This window comes from Watersipora subatra, chromosome 6 (genome assembly GCF_963576615.1).
Source record: "Watersipora subatra chromosome 6, tzWatSuba1.1, whole genome shotgun sequence".
Taxonomy (NCBI): Eukaryota; Metazoa; Bryozoa; class Gymnolaemata; order Cheilostomatida; family Watersiporidae; genus Watersipora; species Watersipora subatra.
Window position 1 is genome coordinate 58,393,088 of NC_088713.1, and position 16,875 is coordinate 58,409,962.

The following is a 16,875-nucleotide window of genomic DNA, read 5'->3' on the forward strand; positions in this document are numbered from 1 at the left end:
CTCCAATGGCTTGTCTCTGCGGTTACGTATAGCGAGCCGTTTTGCAATTTTTTATTAAACAAAATAAAAATTTACGGTCCTAAGCCGCGCTTAATTAACCTGTAGATTCATCTGCGCTAACTTGAAAGAAGCTGTTGGAAAATGAATGAACGTGGTAATTAGCATTATGGAAAGTCATGAAATTGCTAAATATGTATTATTAAAAACGAAAGTTGTGTGTCAATTGACAAGTTGAGTAGTAGATGTATTCAGAGCTTGCGTTATTAGTGGGACACGTGCTAATAAATTTTAATCATTCATACAGAGAGGACTAAATAAAATACAAACAAAATAATTGCAATTGGGAGATGTGATGGGATCTTTACAGTAGGCTTAACAGAGCATCGCTTTCAACAGAAGGAGGCGCTTAAAAGTTCTTGAAAGTATGCACTGTTGATTGCTAAGTATGTCATGTTATGTTTAACAGTCCTTACCAAGTAAAGCTGAAACTATATATGTTCTATATATAGTATAAACTATATATACATATATATGTGGAGTTTTTGCTTCAGATATAGTATCGTTTAGTACAGCTAGACTGACAGTAATATTCTCATTGAAAGTAATTTTTTGTATTGTAGCAATGATTTCACAGCTTGACCTTGAAGTTTTGAATGCTTGTTAGCAGTCAAAACTTAAAATACTTAGTACACTGTTATTAATTAGTATTGTTATAGGATATGTTATATTGTCAGTGAATTGCTGATGCTTAACAAAATGTCGCTGGTCCCTGAGTTTTATTCAGCAAGCTTAAAATAAGAGTTTTTGACACTCTGTAGTAATCAAGCGACTATTATTATTACTTTTCTTCCTATTAATAATAATAACAAAAATTATTATAAATGATAATTTATTTTTATTATTAGTTAGGTAATAAGTATATTATTATTAATGTCGTATTAGTAATAGTTTATTTAATTTTAATAATAATAAACAAACTGATAATAAAAAGATTTATTGATAATTATTTTGTTTCACCGCAAGTATTGTTTTTGGAAAAGCGTCATCCCAAAATTATTTTCCTTTTTTGTACCGATCATAAAATCTTTCTAACTTGCATGTAGGCTATGCGAGAAAATAAGCAATATCCGATGGCAGCATTTGAACCTGTCTATTTCTTGGCTAGGCCAGGGTCAACAACAGTTGCCTGATGTTTTTTATCAAAAGAATTCTCAATTCTTTGAAATTGATGAACAGTAATTACTGTTAATCTTACCCGAAGATAAAACTTTGATCACACTCCAGGTTAATTTCTGACCACATTTGAAGGTTTTAACTATTATGTTTATCTGACCTGGTTTTAAAATACACCTTGTGTATTGCTTTAAGCGATCATTGTAATGGGGTTTACTAACAGAATTGTTTTTATTTACAAGCAATGGAAGTTTTGGACCTCGTAAATCACACAGAGATCTTAGGTTAACTCTCCATGATGCCTTCTTTAGAGGACTTTCATGCCGCTCTAGACATATACTTACATCGCCCGCAGGTAGGCTCCATTGTCACATCCCATTACATTTTCATAGCTTAGGGGGGGGGGGTTTATAACAGGTCTATAGGGTTTATGGTAATCCAAAACAAAATAAGAAAATCATTTGTTTGATAATATTCTGTTAGTTCATGCGTAGAGATCTATTGCCTGGTGTCAAGTTTGACGTAATGTTGTGTAAAAACTTTTGTAGTCATCAATAAAACTGTTACAATATGTGAAGATGGGGTTCTATCAACACAATGTGATCATAGGAAGATATTGTTAAAGAGAATTATATGTCTATCTGTATCATAAGATTGCATGTACCATGTGATTGCATGTATGATGCATGCAGTCTATAACTATTAAAAAAAACAGTGATTAATCAACCTACTGTGTAATCCAAGAACTACAGCTACAACCTTTATGACCAAAGTTTGACTTTTTGTTCATTTATTTTTCAACATCTTAATTTTAAATGAGCTGCTGATTCCTGCTGTATATCAAAGACCTAATTTCTGAACTCGTAATGCCATCTAGACAATCACTGAGGTATTCGTTGTAGAAACAGTTTATGGTAGATAAATCTTCAATCATTATCCAATTTTATTTAAGTTCAATTACTGACAAGTAATACTTGCTGATTTCTAACCTGTATTCGCACAAGTCTCGAAATTGAAATACAAATTAATTGGTACTTAAATTAAGACAATTGATATGTTGTTTATTATTTTTGCATTTTACTTTTATTTTCCATCAGCTTTTTTCATTTACTCACATCGCTAATGGTTTTCTGAATCTTTTTAATCTTTAATGGCTTCATTTTAATCTTTAACTTTTAATCGTTTTAATCTTCTTTAATGGTTGGATAAATTTCAGCAGTCCATCGCGTGTTGAGACAGATATTTGCTTAAAACATTTTCATCGCATATTGGAAGGCGCGAATACAGAGGTTATCACAATCAGAAGTTTGACGACGGAGCTTTCGTATAGTCTTTGCGCACAATAAGTTGTAATTCATCAGTTATAAGCTGTTAGTTCCCAGCAGACAAGACAGACTTAGCAAAAAAACACTCCAGAAGTAACGATGCATCAAATCTTGCTGTCTCAACGTGGCTCCATCAGCCTCATCATTTTAAAATATTTCCTAATCATATTATTTTATTTTAATTTATGATAGTATCATAAATGTTATCAATATGTGGTCAGAGCGTTTTCTAAGTTCAGAATCTTCTGGTGTGTGTGACATTCAGGTGGTGAACCGACGGTGTGGTGGAGCTGTCAATGACTTTACGAAAGAGGTAGATTCCTGTGAGGTTTCATGGGAGACTTTCCTTTCTGAAATCTGCCAGGTTATAAAACTGAAGAATGCAAATGGTGAGTTGTATTTCTGTATCTCTTCTGTTTTCCTGTAAATGTACTCTTCTGCGAAATTTTACAACATTTTCCTTTACCTCAAAGCTTCTATTTTGGTTTGTCGCTGATAGTTGTCTTTTTGAATGAAAGTTCTTCTGCTGAATGTGTGAAACAGTAAGCTGATACTTTGTTTTAGCCCTTAAATTTTACTACACGACAGTAGTTTACTTTGCGGCTCTTTTCAAATCATTAAAAGTTATGACTTGTAGTGGGAGGGAAAAAGCTTATTAATAACTTGAACGCTAAAGGGAGATCTTCTTTTCTCTACAGATTTGAAATATTGGCACATTCCTATAACTAACTAAAGCCCGGTTTCCATACGACAGCGCAAGGCGCGCAACAAGGCACACGGCGTCATGCGTAGGCCGGCTGTGATATGAAAACGTCGACGATCGCGCGACGTGCATATGCTGATCACAAGGATCTAACTGAATGGATCCTTGCGATGGGTGCGCGCGATGATGTAACTCACAATACACCGCTAGACCTTTTCAACCTATCCCACAATTCAAACGGAGGGCTGTGTTCCAAAGAAATCGGTCTCCCGTACGAAAGAGTAAGCCTGGTTTTCATATGACAGCGCAATTTCGCAACAAAGGGCTGTTTTTCCAAATATGTATCTCTCCTACTAAAAAGTAAGGAAATTATCCACCCTGTCCAATGCAAGCATGGCGCCTATGCGTGATATGGAAACACTGCATCGCAGCCCAAGCAATGCATCGCGTACGATCACTGGGCTGCGCACAATCATTGCGCTGTCATATGGAAACCAGGCTTTAATTAAGGAACCATTAGTAACATCGGTGCATTCTTATCAAAAAGCTAAGCATTATTGGTCTCCAGTGTATTCACAAGCTGATGTCAAGTTGCGATCTTGACCTAAAGTTGGGAAATTTAAAGCATTTCTCAACAATGCCTACGCTGTTGTCTATTTACATTACGAAGATGTGAATTATAGGAATTCAAAAAGTGGCACTCTGAATGGTTTATTTGGGCTGCTGTAGGCCGCTTTGACCATTAAAACCCTTTTCCCAAAAGCGTCCCTGTTCTTTGAATGTTCCTTGATTGCGATGTCAGCTTAATAAATGCTGATTAAAATGTGTTAAGTCTACTTATAATGACATAGATACCATTGTGTTAGCCGTTAGGGTAGCTTGAACTCTAAAATATCTGACTATACGGCAGGTCTGGTTTATAAAAAATGATATATTATTATTCACCATTTAGGTATGTTTATAATCACTGAAGTTTCAAGGAGGTCAAAGGTCAACTTGGGTAACTACTGGTTGTTGGATGACCACTAGTAAAGATCCAAATTAATTGCAACTTGACCTTTTGGCACAGATTTTAGGCAAATTGCTAAAAGTAAGATAGTTTATCTGGAGGATGGGTTTTAAACAACAAGATTTAAGCCTGCCCGCGACACAAAAGATATATTTGAGAGTTGATGAGTGCCCTTGCTAGGCACCTGAATTCTGTGGAGTAGGGATCTTTGAATAGATTTTCATATACATTCTTTAGCCAGTACAACAAGACAATAGAATTTCACTTTGTATTGTGGATTAACCAGATAATTTTTATTCGTTTTTGTGATAATTTCATCAACCATTCAGCGATATTGCGCAGGTGTGGGCCATGAACTTTCACCTGCAAGTCAGCTAGTGCAGGTATTGGAAGAACTGGTTGCATCAAGACCTCTCGATAGCCAAGTAAAGTGCAGGGTGAGACGACTCATTCCCAAACAGAGCTCAGTACTTTTCCCTCATGAGCTCATCATTTCAGGTAACTAAATCAAGAAGGTGCAGCTGGTCCACGCTCTTTCCATGATGTTTCAGTTTTTAGTTGTATCCAAGTATGTCAAGTTGGAGTTGTATGCCCCTTTTCCTGAAATAATTTGTTGACTATTTAGTGGAATTTAATTTATGGTTTGTTGTTCACTGTGAATTATTTTTTTGTCATTCACTTTTCCTGTGTACGTTAGCTTTTTTGCTAATCTTACGACCTCTTTCTGAATGTTTGCTTTTATCTTTGGATTATCTCTTTTGCTATTCAATGGGAGTTGTTCTTCTTGCTATTTACTGTGAGTCGTTCCGCTTGCTATTCATCGTGACTTGTTCATTCTATTCACCATGAATCATTTGTTTTGCTATTCACCGTGAGACATCTCCAAAGATCCTTGCATGCCAAGCGGAGGCAATCGCGGAATCCAACAACGATAATTCGGAGAATACTGGTTTACCATAACTGAAAGTAACATTGATTTCTGCAGGAGCTTTGCTATAACAAAAGTCATTTGTCTGTCCAATGTAAAGGTTGGATGCTGGGGAAAAATATGCATCATGCGGGATTTGATCTTACAATATGCAGCTTTGTAACTCAACACTTTGATCGACAGATGTGCAGATGGTTATTACACCTGACAATCTCTCTATTAGTTGTGAATCAACTAAATTACTTCATGTAGAGGCTCTTTCCAATGCAGAAAGGTTTTATTAACCCTTATTTAATATCCTAATATTTTGCTTTCTAGCTATCTAGCTTCATCTAGCCATTCTGAAGATGCTATCCGGATGGCTGGCTGTATCCTACGTTTAAAGTTCTCGTCCGTTGGGATAGGTAGTGGTGTAGCCTGTTGATATTATATTTAGACAGCAATAGCTCGTATTGCTGCCTGTAGTTATACATGTTATCTTGTTATAGATTTTGGGGTGTCAGAGTGGTCTAGTGGTAGCATTTAACTGTCAACCATGAGGTTGGTGGTTTGAGTCCAGCTTAATGCTGATCTGACAAAAAGCTCTCAGCAAGCTTTCCACTCTAAATTACTGGGTCTTTCGGGTCTAGACCTAGCCTGTCTTGAAAAACTGTTGTTTTTGCGGAGTTGTCCCTCCTTTGAGCGGGCGAGCAAAACAACAGCTTGTCACAAAACGCACTGCACCTGATGCATCAGCTGCACTTAAAGGGAGTTGTTCTCTTCCGTCTATCTGGTTAACGCATCAGACTTGTAAGGCTGGCGGCACACTTTCGGCACATTCGCATGACTTGACCTCTTAATATTTTGTGGGATTAGTGATAGTAGTTGTATGAAAGAGATATTGTGAGCCGCAGATCCCAAAATCAAACGGGCTTTGACAATGATTCGATATGCGAGTATAGTTCTAGTTATATGTGAGTATAGTTCATTTGTATTTACATGTGGCTTGCAGGTTGGATGAAAGTTTTGGATGGTTAGTTATGAACATTGTTAGCTGGTTCTACTAGTAGTCGTGGTAGCCCGTATTCTCTGGTAGTAGTGGTAGCAGGCCCGATTTCCCTGGGGCAGGTGAGCTGCCCCAACTTTTTAGTACTTTTCGGCCGCTGAGTACTAAGAATTGCAGTCTAGCTCATTCACTTGGAACTTCCAATTACTATTTAGTAATTATTAGAGCTGGAGCGCTAGTTGCTTCTCGTGAAGTGTGTGAACTTCTAGCTAGTTGCTTCTCACTATGAAGTGGAGAGGCTCACTAATCTACTATTGGTTTTGCCTGCCACTAATGGAATTAGTGAGAGATCTTTTTCTGCATTGAAGCAAATCAAAACATCGATGAGGAGCACTATTGGGCAGGCTCGTCTAAATAATCTTCTAATATTACACATATATAAGGATGTTGAAATAGATACAGTATCAGTTGTGAAAGATTTCTGCCATGGACACATTGACAGAACGAAAGCTATTGCAATAAAGAAGTAATAGCTCTTGTTCCATCAATGTCCCTTGCAGAAACAACATGTAAATACAAATTTTAAGTAGCCCTGAACTATATCGCATATCGAATCATTGTCGAAATAAGCCTGTTTGATTTTGGGATCTGCGGCTCACAATATCTCTTTCATACAACTACCATCGATAATTCCACAAAATATTAAGAGATCAAGTCATGCTAATGTGCCGAAAGTATGCCGCCGGCCTTACAAGTCTGATGCTTCAACCGCATAGATGGAAGAGAACAACTCCCTTTAAGTGCAGCTGATGCATCAGGTGCAGTGCGTCTTGTGACAAGCTGTTTTGCTCGCTCGCTCGACAGAGATACAACTCCGCAAAAACAACAGTTTGTCAATACAGGCTAGGTCTAGGCCATAACTTAGAGGCCCCGTGTACCACACTGACAGTGTGGGCATGTTAAAGATCCACCTCTGTCCTTCTCACCTTGGGCAAGTGACATAGCTACCTGGCTCTGTCAGACTGGGTGTGCTGTGAAATGCGTTCCTTCAGGTTAATCTGACAGTTCCGGAAATGGCAGATACTGAGAACAGGGTCACCTCTAATCAACCATACTGCCTGACCCAAGCATGCAGCGCTAAGGTGCAGGTCATCGACGATTTCGCCGGACATAGTATAGATTTTTCGTATTGATCACTTGATATGTCCTCCACAGACAAACTGACTCTAAACAGCATATAAGCTGGTCTATGTAGAGTTTAGACTCTTCTACTGCATGTTTACAGATTCCAAGGTCTACCATTTTATACCAGTGGAACGAAGTGGGTCTCAGCTTGTCGCAGTTGGAGTTGTCTACTCCATAATCATAAACACTGACTCTATGCGGTAAGAATTGCTTACCATATATAAACTTAGCTTGTTCAGTTCTGTACTCAAGAGTTGAAATACAAATTAGATTTACATCTAGTCAGCAAATTACTAGGTCAACTTGGCTACAATGATTATCATTGTACATTTCTTTAATGCGATACTAAAAAAACATTTCTGTGAGAAAATACATGTTTATTTTTGGTAAAAATAATAATGGCATGATTCCGTTATGTGGTGACACTGCTTGGTGGTGTTCTATAGTAGAGAAACACACCACCAGGACTAGGTTTTTTTATAAGCTACCTTGGGTGGTCCTAACACTTATTAAGGGCTTCTTCTGGAACTGTCAGATTAACTTGAAGGGATACATCTTTTGCAATACGTCCAGTCTGACAGAGCCAGGTAGCCATTTTCACTTGTCCTATGTGTGAAGGACAGAGGTGGATCTTTAACGTGCCCACATTGTCAGTTCTGCAATGTCCAGCAATTTGGGGTTTAAAGCTTGCTGAGAGCTTTTTGTCAGATTGGCATTAAGCAGGGCTCGAACCACCAACCCCATGGTTGATAGTCAAAGATGATACCACTAAGCCAGCCTGACACCTTGGTATCTAATTTATATTTATAATTATGTTTAGTATCTAATGATATATTCAGTTAAGTTTGTATTTCTAATTTGTGATCGTTTTTCAAGGACTAGTAGATTCCAGCCTGTCTGTTACTTGGCCCTGTTGGATTCCAGATGCTTTACTATTGCCTTTGCCTTGTTATTGCTAAACTCTTCTGCAGTTTTCAATAAAATGTGGTCGTAGCCTTGCGCAATAGTATAAATATGTTTGTACAGAGCAATACAAGTGAGCATTTCATATGCGCTGATACTGTGTCTTTATCATGCGCCTTTATTTACTGTTGTCCGCTAGGCTCCGCCCTCTTGTTCGTATTTGGATGGTGGCCTATCCAGAGGACATGTCTGTTAAGTTGTTCTTGACTATCACTTAGTCGACTTCACAAAAGATTTATTGCAAGAATTGAGTCATTTTTAGCTAAAAACATTCATCCAATATTATTTGCATAGATTTATACTGGTAGTGTTTGTTATTCCTTTCCATGTATAGCCTATGTTCTTATTTCTCAGCTTGACTCTAGACGTAAACAAACAACCTCAGCTGAAGGCAACAACCACCAGTGAACAATGGCTCCGATCAGTTCTTCTGCCGAGTCTCACCAAGTGGGCGGAGTCTGGAGCTGAGTTGTCACACTCTGGAGACAGGAGTAGTATGAAATTAGTTGATGTTGAAAAGTACTACAAGAAGTACACGTCTATGAAGGATATCTATGGAAAGGCGATTACAGAGGTGTGTTTCCCCCATCAGTAGTATTGCCGGTTCTACAAACATAGCGTTTCAGTGACATGAAACATCGAGACATGTTTAACTTTAGTTAAGCCTTTGCTCTATGCATTGTTTCTCTTTTTGTTTTATGATTTTGACTACCTGATTAGCTTCCGTTTTCTTTTTTAACTTGAGTATCTTTTGCAGATTTGGCCCGAATGCACTGACCCTCTCAAGTTTGTGTACGAGGATGTCGCCATAGCCTGCTATCTCATTGTAAGTTTCTCTAACTAAAATAATCATGGCATTTTGGTGAAATAAAATAAAGTATAAAATAATATATAAGGTATAAATAAAGTATAATTATAAATAATATATAAGTGTAAATAAAGATGAAATAAAGCTGAAGCACACTGGAAGCATAAGAAATTAACTGACAATTCGGGGGAGTTGTCAACTCATACATGCATATTAAGGGTGTTTGGTATTTATGCATGCTGCTCTATCATGATTGGCAGTAACCATGACCAATTTTTATGTTTTAAAATTAAACAAAGATTTTGATTTTAAATGAAATAATGTATTGCATTTTAAAATACAGATTACTACTAAAGATTAAATATTTCACGATTTGTGCTAAAAAACGTACAATTTATATATCGACTTCAGTGATTTACAGCTTTGACACTCCCAGTGTCACCCAGTGCACTGCCATTTCTCTTTTCATATTAATACGTGTCTACAAAAGTATATGTTTATGCATTGTTTTATGAATTGTCTTAAGTTATGAGTAGAAAACTTCTGGAATTCACTGCTGAAAACTATAAACACTGCATGATTGGTATTTAGCAAGAAATCATTTGTAAAATTGGTGAGTTCTTATGACTAAGTACTGAACCTTTTGCAGCATGGGTACATTCTTATAATTGAGTAAGAACCTGTTTATAACATCGATGCATCCGTATAACTAAGCAAGGTTCCATTTGTAACATCGGTGCATCCCTATAACTAAGGTTCCATTCGTAACATCGGTGCATCCCTATAACTCTGTAAGGAATTATTTGTAGATTTGGTGCATCCCCATAACTAAGTAAGGACCCATTTGTAACATTGGTGCTTCCCTATAACTCTGTAAGAAACCATTTATAACATCGGTGCATCCGTATAACTAAGGTTTCATGTGTAACATCGGTGCATACCTATAACTGAGGTTCCATTCGTAACATTGGTGCATCCCTATAGCTCTGTAAGAAACTTTTTGTAACATTGGTGCATCCCTATAACTAAGTAAGGTTCCATTTGTAACATTTGTGCATCCCTATAACCTTGTAAGAAACCTTTTGTAACATCGCTGCATCCCTATTACTAAGTAAAGTTCCATTTGTAATATTGGTACATCCCTATAACTCTAAAGAACTATTTGTAACATCGGTACACCCCTAAGGAAAACTCAGCACTCCACTACAATTGATCAAAAGGGTTGCGCATTTTCATTGTTAGTTACAGCTATCATTCACTCACTCAGACACTTTGGAAAATATGAAGAGAAATAAGTACTTTGTCGGAATATTAAATATTAGCTATAATAGGAGCTGGGTTTGTTCGTCTGTTTGAAGAGGTTTGGATACAAGATTGCTTCATACGGGATTTGAATTATCAACATTCAGCTCGGTATACTGACGCTCCAACACGGGGGCCAACTCACCACTCATTGGTGTCACACTTATCAGTATGCAAGGCCATTGGTATATCACTCACAGCGTCGTAATCACGATCAAGTTTTGTCAATTGATCTGATTGCTGAATATTTTAATATTGAAATCGGTAAAACATGATCACAGGTTAAACTGCTAACGTTTTACATTATTGTTACATATTATTGTGACACTAAAATTGTAACAATATAGTATTGTTACCATCTCTTTACCTCAGTTACTGATGGAAAGTGAGCGTTTATGAAAATGCACCGCAAACTCAGATTTTGAGTAATCCAGATATTGATTAAAGTGAAGTTCAAACAAAAAATTTCAAATATTTTTCTCCAAAATGCTGAACAATATTCTAAACTCAAGCATATTTATAATAAGGAAACCCACAGACACTTTTATTTCTATTTATAGTATTCGATTATTGGAACCGGTACTAGCGTATTACGTTGTACACTAGAGTATTATCTTTATTTATCACTGGCATAAAAGATGCGACGATCTTAGGAAATGAGGCTAAGGTATGATCTGCTGCAGATATTACAACCGACCTACTCGATTAATAGAATACTTGTGTAAAGTTAAATGTACTTTACACAAATTCCTTCCATCTTAATATACAGTTTATGATACAAGTTCTTTTTTGAATGTTTTTTAGGGAAGTAGAATTATTTACACTAGCACCCTGGCCATATAGTATGCTGTGAGAGATCATATGGTTTGTTGTTAGCGCAGAGAATATTATCGGCGCAATCATTCCAAAAGGCCATGAGGCGTTGATTGCTGCAAATTTTGGTCTACCAATTTGAATGCCACAAGTTCAATACTCGTACGATGCATCTTTTTGCCAAAGTTCAGCCATGGCTTCAGACGGACAAACACAGCTTCCATTATAATAACGGTTGTTGCTGAGGAGAAAAATTCTTTCAGATTTTAAACAATTTGCTTTGCGCACACTTTTCTCAAACAGATATACGTTGGAAACCTAAGTTGGACTGCAACATGAAACATTTTTAACTTATACACAGACCTGTGCGAGACTCACAGGTCTAAGGGTGTTGTTATGATTAGTGTGGTCGCTTTTCCAATGTCTACTGACCTCTACCTTTTCATCTACTGTAAAACCTCTATTCGAGTGCCACCTTTATTTAAAGGTTGACTTGCAATAAAATTCACATTACAGTGGTATCAAAAGATTGACTATGTCTTACTCTGCTGTGTTGTCGGTGCAAAATGTGTGGAAATTTGATTACAAGCTTTTAAAAGCTCAAAAACAAAAAGCCGCCGTAGATTGGAATCAGTTTATTTCTCTGACGTAGTCATTACATTTGGTTATTGTTTTGTCACGTGATGTTCTCAAAATTGAAAGGCCAATAAAAGGCTCAATATAAAACTTATCGTAGCACTAGTTTATGACAAACACTTTGGGTTATACCGAAGACCCCGTATCAAATATAGACGCTCGCTACTTTACAGTTTTGTTTCGGCTTGATCTAATCGTTAAGTCGTAATATGATCATGTGACCCAATACTTCGCAAATAATTTTTGCAGCATTTTTCGATTATCACAGGGGACCAACAGGCTCGTCATGTTTATCAGACAATGATATGTACTCCTTCGAGCTAAGGTTAAAAAATTAAACAAATTTTTACTGTAAGTCATAAGATATCAGTGCTGAAAGTGACAGCATTATAATGACGATAAAATAGACGCGTAAGAACAGTAGACATGGTTTTATTGAATGCGTGAAGTATATTTGTGAAAATATTTCGACGAATGAAGTTGGATGAAAGTGTAAACAGAAACCATCTTGTACAGCTACGTCCCATTTGAGCTGTTTTGGAAAGAGGATTCAAACTACGGCGGTCTCGTGTGGCTGCTATTAACTGTTCGTTTTTTAGCTTTTAAGAGCTTGTAATCACATTTCCACATATTTGCCACCTACAACACCACAGAGTAAGACATGGTGAATCTTTTGATACCAAATAACTGTTATGTGAATTTTGCTGCAAGTCAACCTTTAAGGTTCACCTCTAATAGAGCCCTTCTACCAGGGAAGAGTTGAAAATAAGAGCGCTGAAATAGAGATTGCGCGGTACGATAGAATTTCTGGTGCCTCACGTCAGGCTCCAATCATGTTCTATTGCAATACTCATACATGCTTTACTTGCCCTTACAGTGTCTGTGGGAAGATGAGAGGGAGAGAATGAATATCACAGCCAAACAGACGTTTGCAGACCTCGGATGTGGTAATGGATTGTTGGTCTATATTCTGTCGCATCAGGGGGTAATATATGAGTGAATCATTTGTCAGTTACCCTGTAATTCCAAACAGTGTTTCAATGCCTGACTGGGTTCAGAGTTATCTGCTGCTGAAGAATTGACACTACTGCTTCAAAGATTTGGTGTTGTACTATAGGTCTTTTTAAGATTCGTGGTGAATCCCTCAAAATAAAACATGTTAATGTAGACTCGCTTTCGGGTCAAGGTCACTTTTCAATTCATGCATAGTCGACTAGTCGCACCAAAACAGTAATTATTTTGTCATCCTCTTACGAGCAATTCCTGCAATCCCTGGCAAGTAAAAGCAAAAGGTCAAGCTGAAGAAGTAGTGAGGAGCAGTAGAACGCTTTCATTGCAGAGAACCGCGTGTTTGCGTGCTGAATTTTTTACAGCTATTGGGTAGAGCTTGACCAAGTATTATCAATTCAGATCCATCAAGAGTGAGCACTTCTATGATGTTGAAGTAAACTCACAGCAAATACCTTTGCACAAATTTAGCAAAGCGAAATGGCGACAAATGGGTTTCCAATTTTACTGTTTTTAGGATTCAAGTGGAAGCAACTCCGAAACTATTTGAAGCATGGAAACACAGTGAATGTCTTTTTTATCACTAGAGCATGCATCGTCCTTTCGTTGCTTCATCACCTTCTCTCTTTCCTTTTTCTTGTCTATCATGCAGTCCTATCTTGTTCTCTCACGCCGACATGCTTGTTCCTACTAGCTAACTATGCAATAAAATGAATGCAAAACAATGCATGTACCCATCAAGCCCTACGTCTTGTATCCATATCTTTGTTTAGTTTAAGGAAGCTCAATGCGTCTGTCTGTTTGTAGTACTCAGGCTACGGCATCGATGTGAGAAAGCGGAAAGTCTGGGATTTATTTGCTGGCATCGCTGATCTAAGGGTACGTCATAAGGTCGCCTGACCTGGCAGTCAGTGGATAGAGCTGCTCATATTGTGTTTTGTGGCCCTGTATTTTCATCTTTAGCTAGGAATTGGCTTCTCAGATAAGTCTGTCTGAGAAGACAATTGCTGGAGCCTTTGTAACAATGTTTATTAATAGCCACCCACATGCATTATAAATAAGAAAACAAATAGTAAGAGATTGTCTATCACCAACCTAGTTTTGGAAGGTCTTGCGTGACAGTTTAATTCCAAAGCAATAGTTGTCTTCCCTATTATTCAAGAGGAGACAATGAATGCAGCCTACAAATTTATATTAATAAATCCTACATTGCCATTGTGTCTGTCTGCATTTCCACATTTTTTTGGCTGATTTCATCCAAACTTCCTGTGCATACGCTCATGTCTTCTGCCAGATCGTCAAAAATATTTGATTTCAAAACTCCATCTAGTTTCTGAAAACCAATTTCTTGAACATCTATCTAATTCAAAACTCAAAAGTTGAAACCTCAAGCGCCCTCTTATGCATGAAGGACCGATGCCCTCATGGATTCTTATTGTGAAAGCTGTCTCACAGTTAGCTTTCAATATCTACACACATGTTGCGGGGTATCTGATTAAAAACGAGAGAAATCCTGGGCAATACCTGCTAAGCAACACGTGCATATTTATGGTTGACTTTTTCCATCGTGAAGACAACTCCATTTTGTTTTCACCAAATTAATTATGCATTTGCCTATCATAGGAACTTTCCTTAATTCCTTCGGAGTCCGGCCTGTTCCCTCAAGCCGATTGGCTGATTGGAAACCACAGCGATGAGCTCACGCCATGGATTCCCGTCATGGCAGCTCGTTCTTCGAGACGGTGCCGCTTCTTTGTGCTGCCGTGCTGTCCCCATGACTTCTACAGTAAATATCAAAGAATTGATGCTTCTCAGGTCAGCTGCTGCGTACATTTAAACCATATCTGCCATGCAGAGTAAACCTCTTATGTACCAACTCTTTGTAGGGTTTATTTATGAATTACCGCTGAATAACCTCAGATATAACAAAAAAGCATCCATAGATCTTCCGGTCTGAGTGTGATCTGTTCACTGTAGCCGTGGAATGAATGTTGGATTTATCAGTTCAGCTCTCAGTGATTGTGGACAATCTTATTTACTACAATAGAACTGTGTCCATCCGTCTACAATTGGAGGTTAGGAAAAAGATTGCATCGTGCTGGGTTTGAACTCGCTCCATGCAGCGAAGTAGACCTGCGCCAATCAATCTTCTTATAGCACTTCGGAATAATTGTACATTAGTAATTACTATTTGTACCTGACAATTTTTCTTGGCCCAGATGACTGCCAGTTTCAATATAATTTAAACAGAAACTGAAAAGTTGAGCCACTACTGTAACATCCAGTTCAATGTTCGAGTTGGAGCAGGGGAAGACGATTTTAAGTTAATTATTTATACATGTTACTACATCTTAATCCCTTTCACTTTCATTAGGTGTCTTTATAAGTTAGGATAGAATTTTATTTGTCATTGTAGCATTGGTTTTCTGCGTGCACACCACTTTAAACCATAACTGCTACGAACAACCTTTATCGTATTTACTAGGTAAATCAGACACGCTGATTCCGATTTTGTAATCAAAATAAAGATTAGGCCACTAACTTTCAGAGTAATGAAGGATTTTTTATAGCGTTTTAATACTGGTCTCAAAAACAACACGATCGGCATAACAAGCTCCGCCCATAAATACGTGACGTAACCTAGCTTTTTAGGAACAGAAGTTACGTAGGGATGTTTAGACCGATTTAGAATAATAGAGATGGGTGTTTTAAAATCCATTGATATCTAAATTCAGCCTTAAAAATAATATCAGTCTTTTCTGAAAGGTAGATAAGCTTTTTAGCATTGCATATTTAAAAAGCGCGATAACAACGCTAGCTCGTGATAAAACCGCGCTTTTTGAGCTCATTTTTCTCGGCGTCCAGCTCATTTAAACGTCATGTAACAAGCTGCGAGCAATTTTAAATAGTTTATATCCCTTTCATAAAAAAACTGAAATTATTTTACAGGCTGGATTTAGATAATAATAGGTTTTAAGACATCCATCTCTATTATTCTAAATCGGACTAAACATTCCTAACTTCCGTTTCTGAAAAAGCTAGGTTTCGTCACATATTTATGGGCGGAGCTTGTAATGCCGATTATGTTGTTTTCGAAACGGATATTGAAATGCTTTAAAAAAGCCTAAATGACTTGGAAGGTTAGTGGACTAATCTATATTTTGAGTACAAAATCGGAATCAGCGTGTCTGATTTACCTAGTAAATACGATAAAAGTTGTTCGTGACAGTTATGGTTTAATGGCTGTTATGTTCATATATCGGAGTAACACAACTCTTAAAATTCAAAAATGGAGATTATATAAGTTTTAAGCATAGATTTGTCACATGAGTATCAGTTGCCATTCTGTGGTTAATGATAGTATTTACTTTTCATGTTAATGTTTAATGTCTAACATGATAAACAGGTGCTAGCACTCGGGGAACTTTGTTAAAGGTTGACTTGCAACAAAGTTTACATTACAGTTATTTGGTATCATAACATTCACCATGTCTTACTCTGCTGTGTTGTATTTGCCAAATATGTGGAAATGTGATTACAAGCTCTTAAAAGCTAAAAATCGAACAGTTAATTGCAGCCACACGGGACCGCCGTAGTTTGGATTTGCTTTCCAAAACGGCTCAAATGGGACGTAGTTGTTACAGGATGGTTTCTGTTTACACTTTCATGCAACCTCGTTCATCGAAATATTTTCACAAATATACTTCACGCATTCGATAAAACCATGTCTATTGTGCTTACTCGTCTGTTTTATCGTCATTGTAATGCTGTCACTTTTAGCAATGATATCCTATAACTTACCATAAAAATTCATTTAATTTTTTAACTTTATCTCGAAGGAGTACATATCATTGTCTGATAATCGTGATGAGCCTGTTGGTCAACCGTGATAATCGAAAAGTGCTGCAGAAATTATTTGCGAAGTATTGGGTCACATGATTAGATTACTTACGACTTGACGATTAGATAATGCTGAAACAAAACTGTAAAATAGCGAGCATCTACATTTGATACGGGGTCTTCGGTAAAACCCGAAG

At 37.3% G+C, this 16,875-nt stretch overlaps 1 protein-coding gene across 1 annotated transcript in view; it reads left to right on the forward strand.

The window, feature by feature from the left end:
* The first annotated feature begins 66 nt into the window (after nt 1-66).
* LOC137398693 (probable tRNA (uracil-O(2)-)-methyltransferase) overlaps nt 67-16,875 on the forward strand; it is a 37,705-nt gene continuing 20,896 nt past the window's right edge. The window contains exons 1-10 of the mRNA XM_068084885.1: nt 67-154; nt 1,416-1,528; nt 2,764-2,887; nt 4,553-4,708; nt 7,409-7,508; nt 8,626-8,845; nt 9,029-9,097; nt 12,708-12,815; nt 13,646-13,717; nt 14,462-14,653. Coding sequence (XP_067940986.1) covers nt 1,469-1,528; nt 2,764-2,887; nt 4,553-4,708; nt 7,409-7,508; nt 8,626-8,845; nt 9,029-9,097; nt 12,708-12,815; nt 13,646-13,717; nt 14,462-14,653 — 1,101 coding nt within the window. The 5' untranslated portion in view covers nt 67-154; nt 1,416-1,468. The remainder of the gene's footprint in view (nt 155-1,415; nt 1,529-2,763; nt 2,888-4,552; nt 4,709-7,408; nt 7,509-8,625; nt 8,846-9,028; nt 9,098-12,707; nt 12,816-13,645; nt 13,718-14,461; nt 14,654-16,875) is intronic.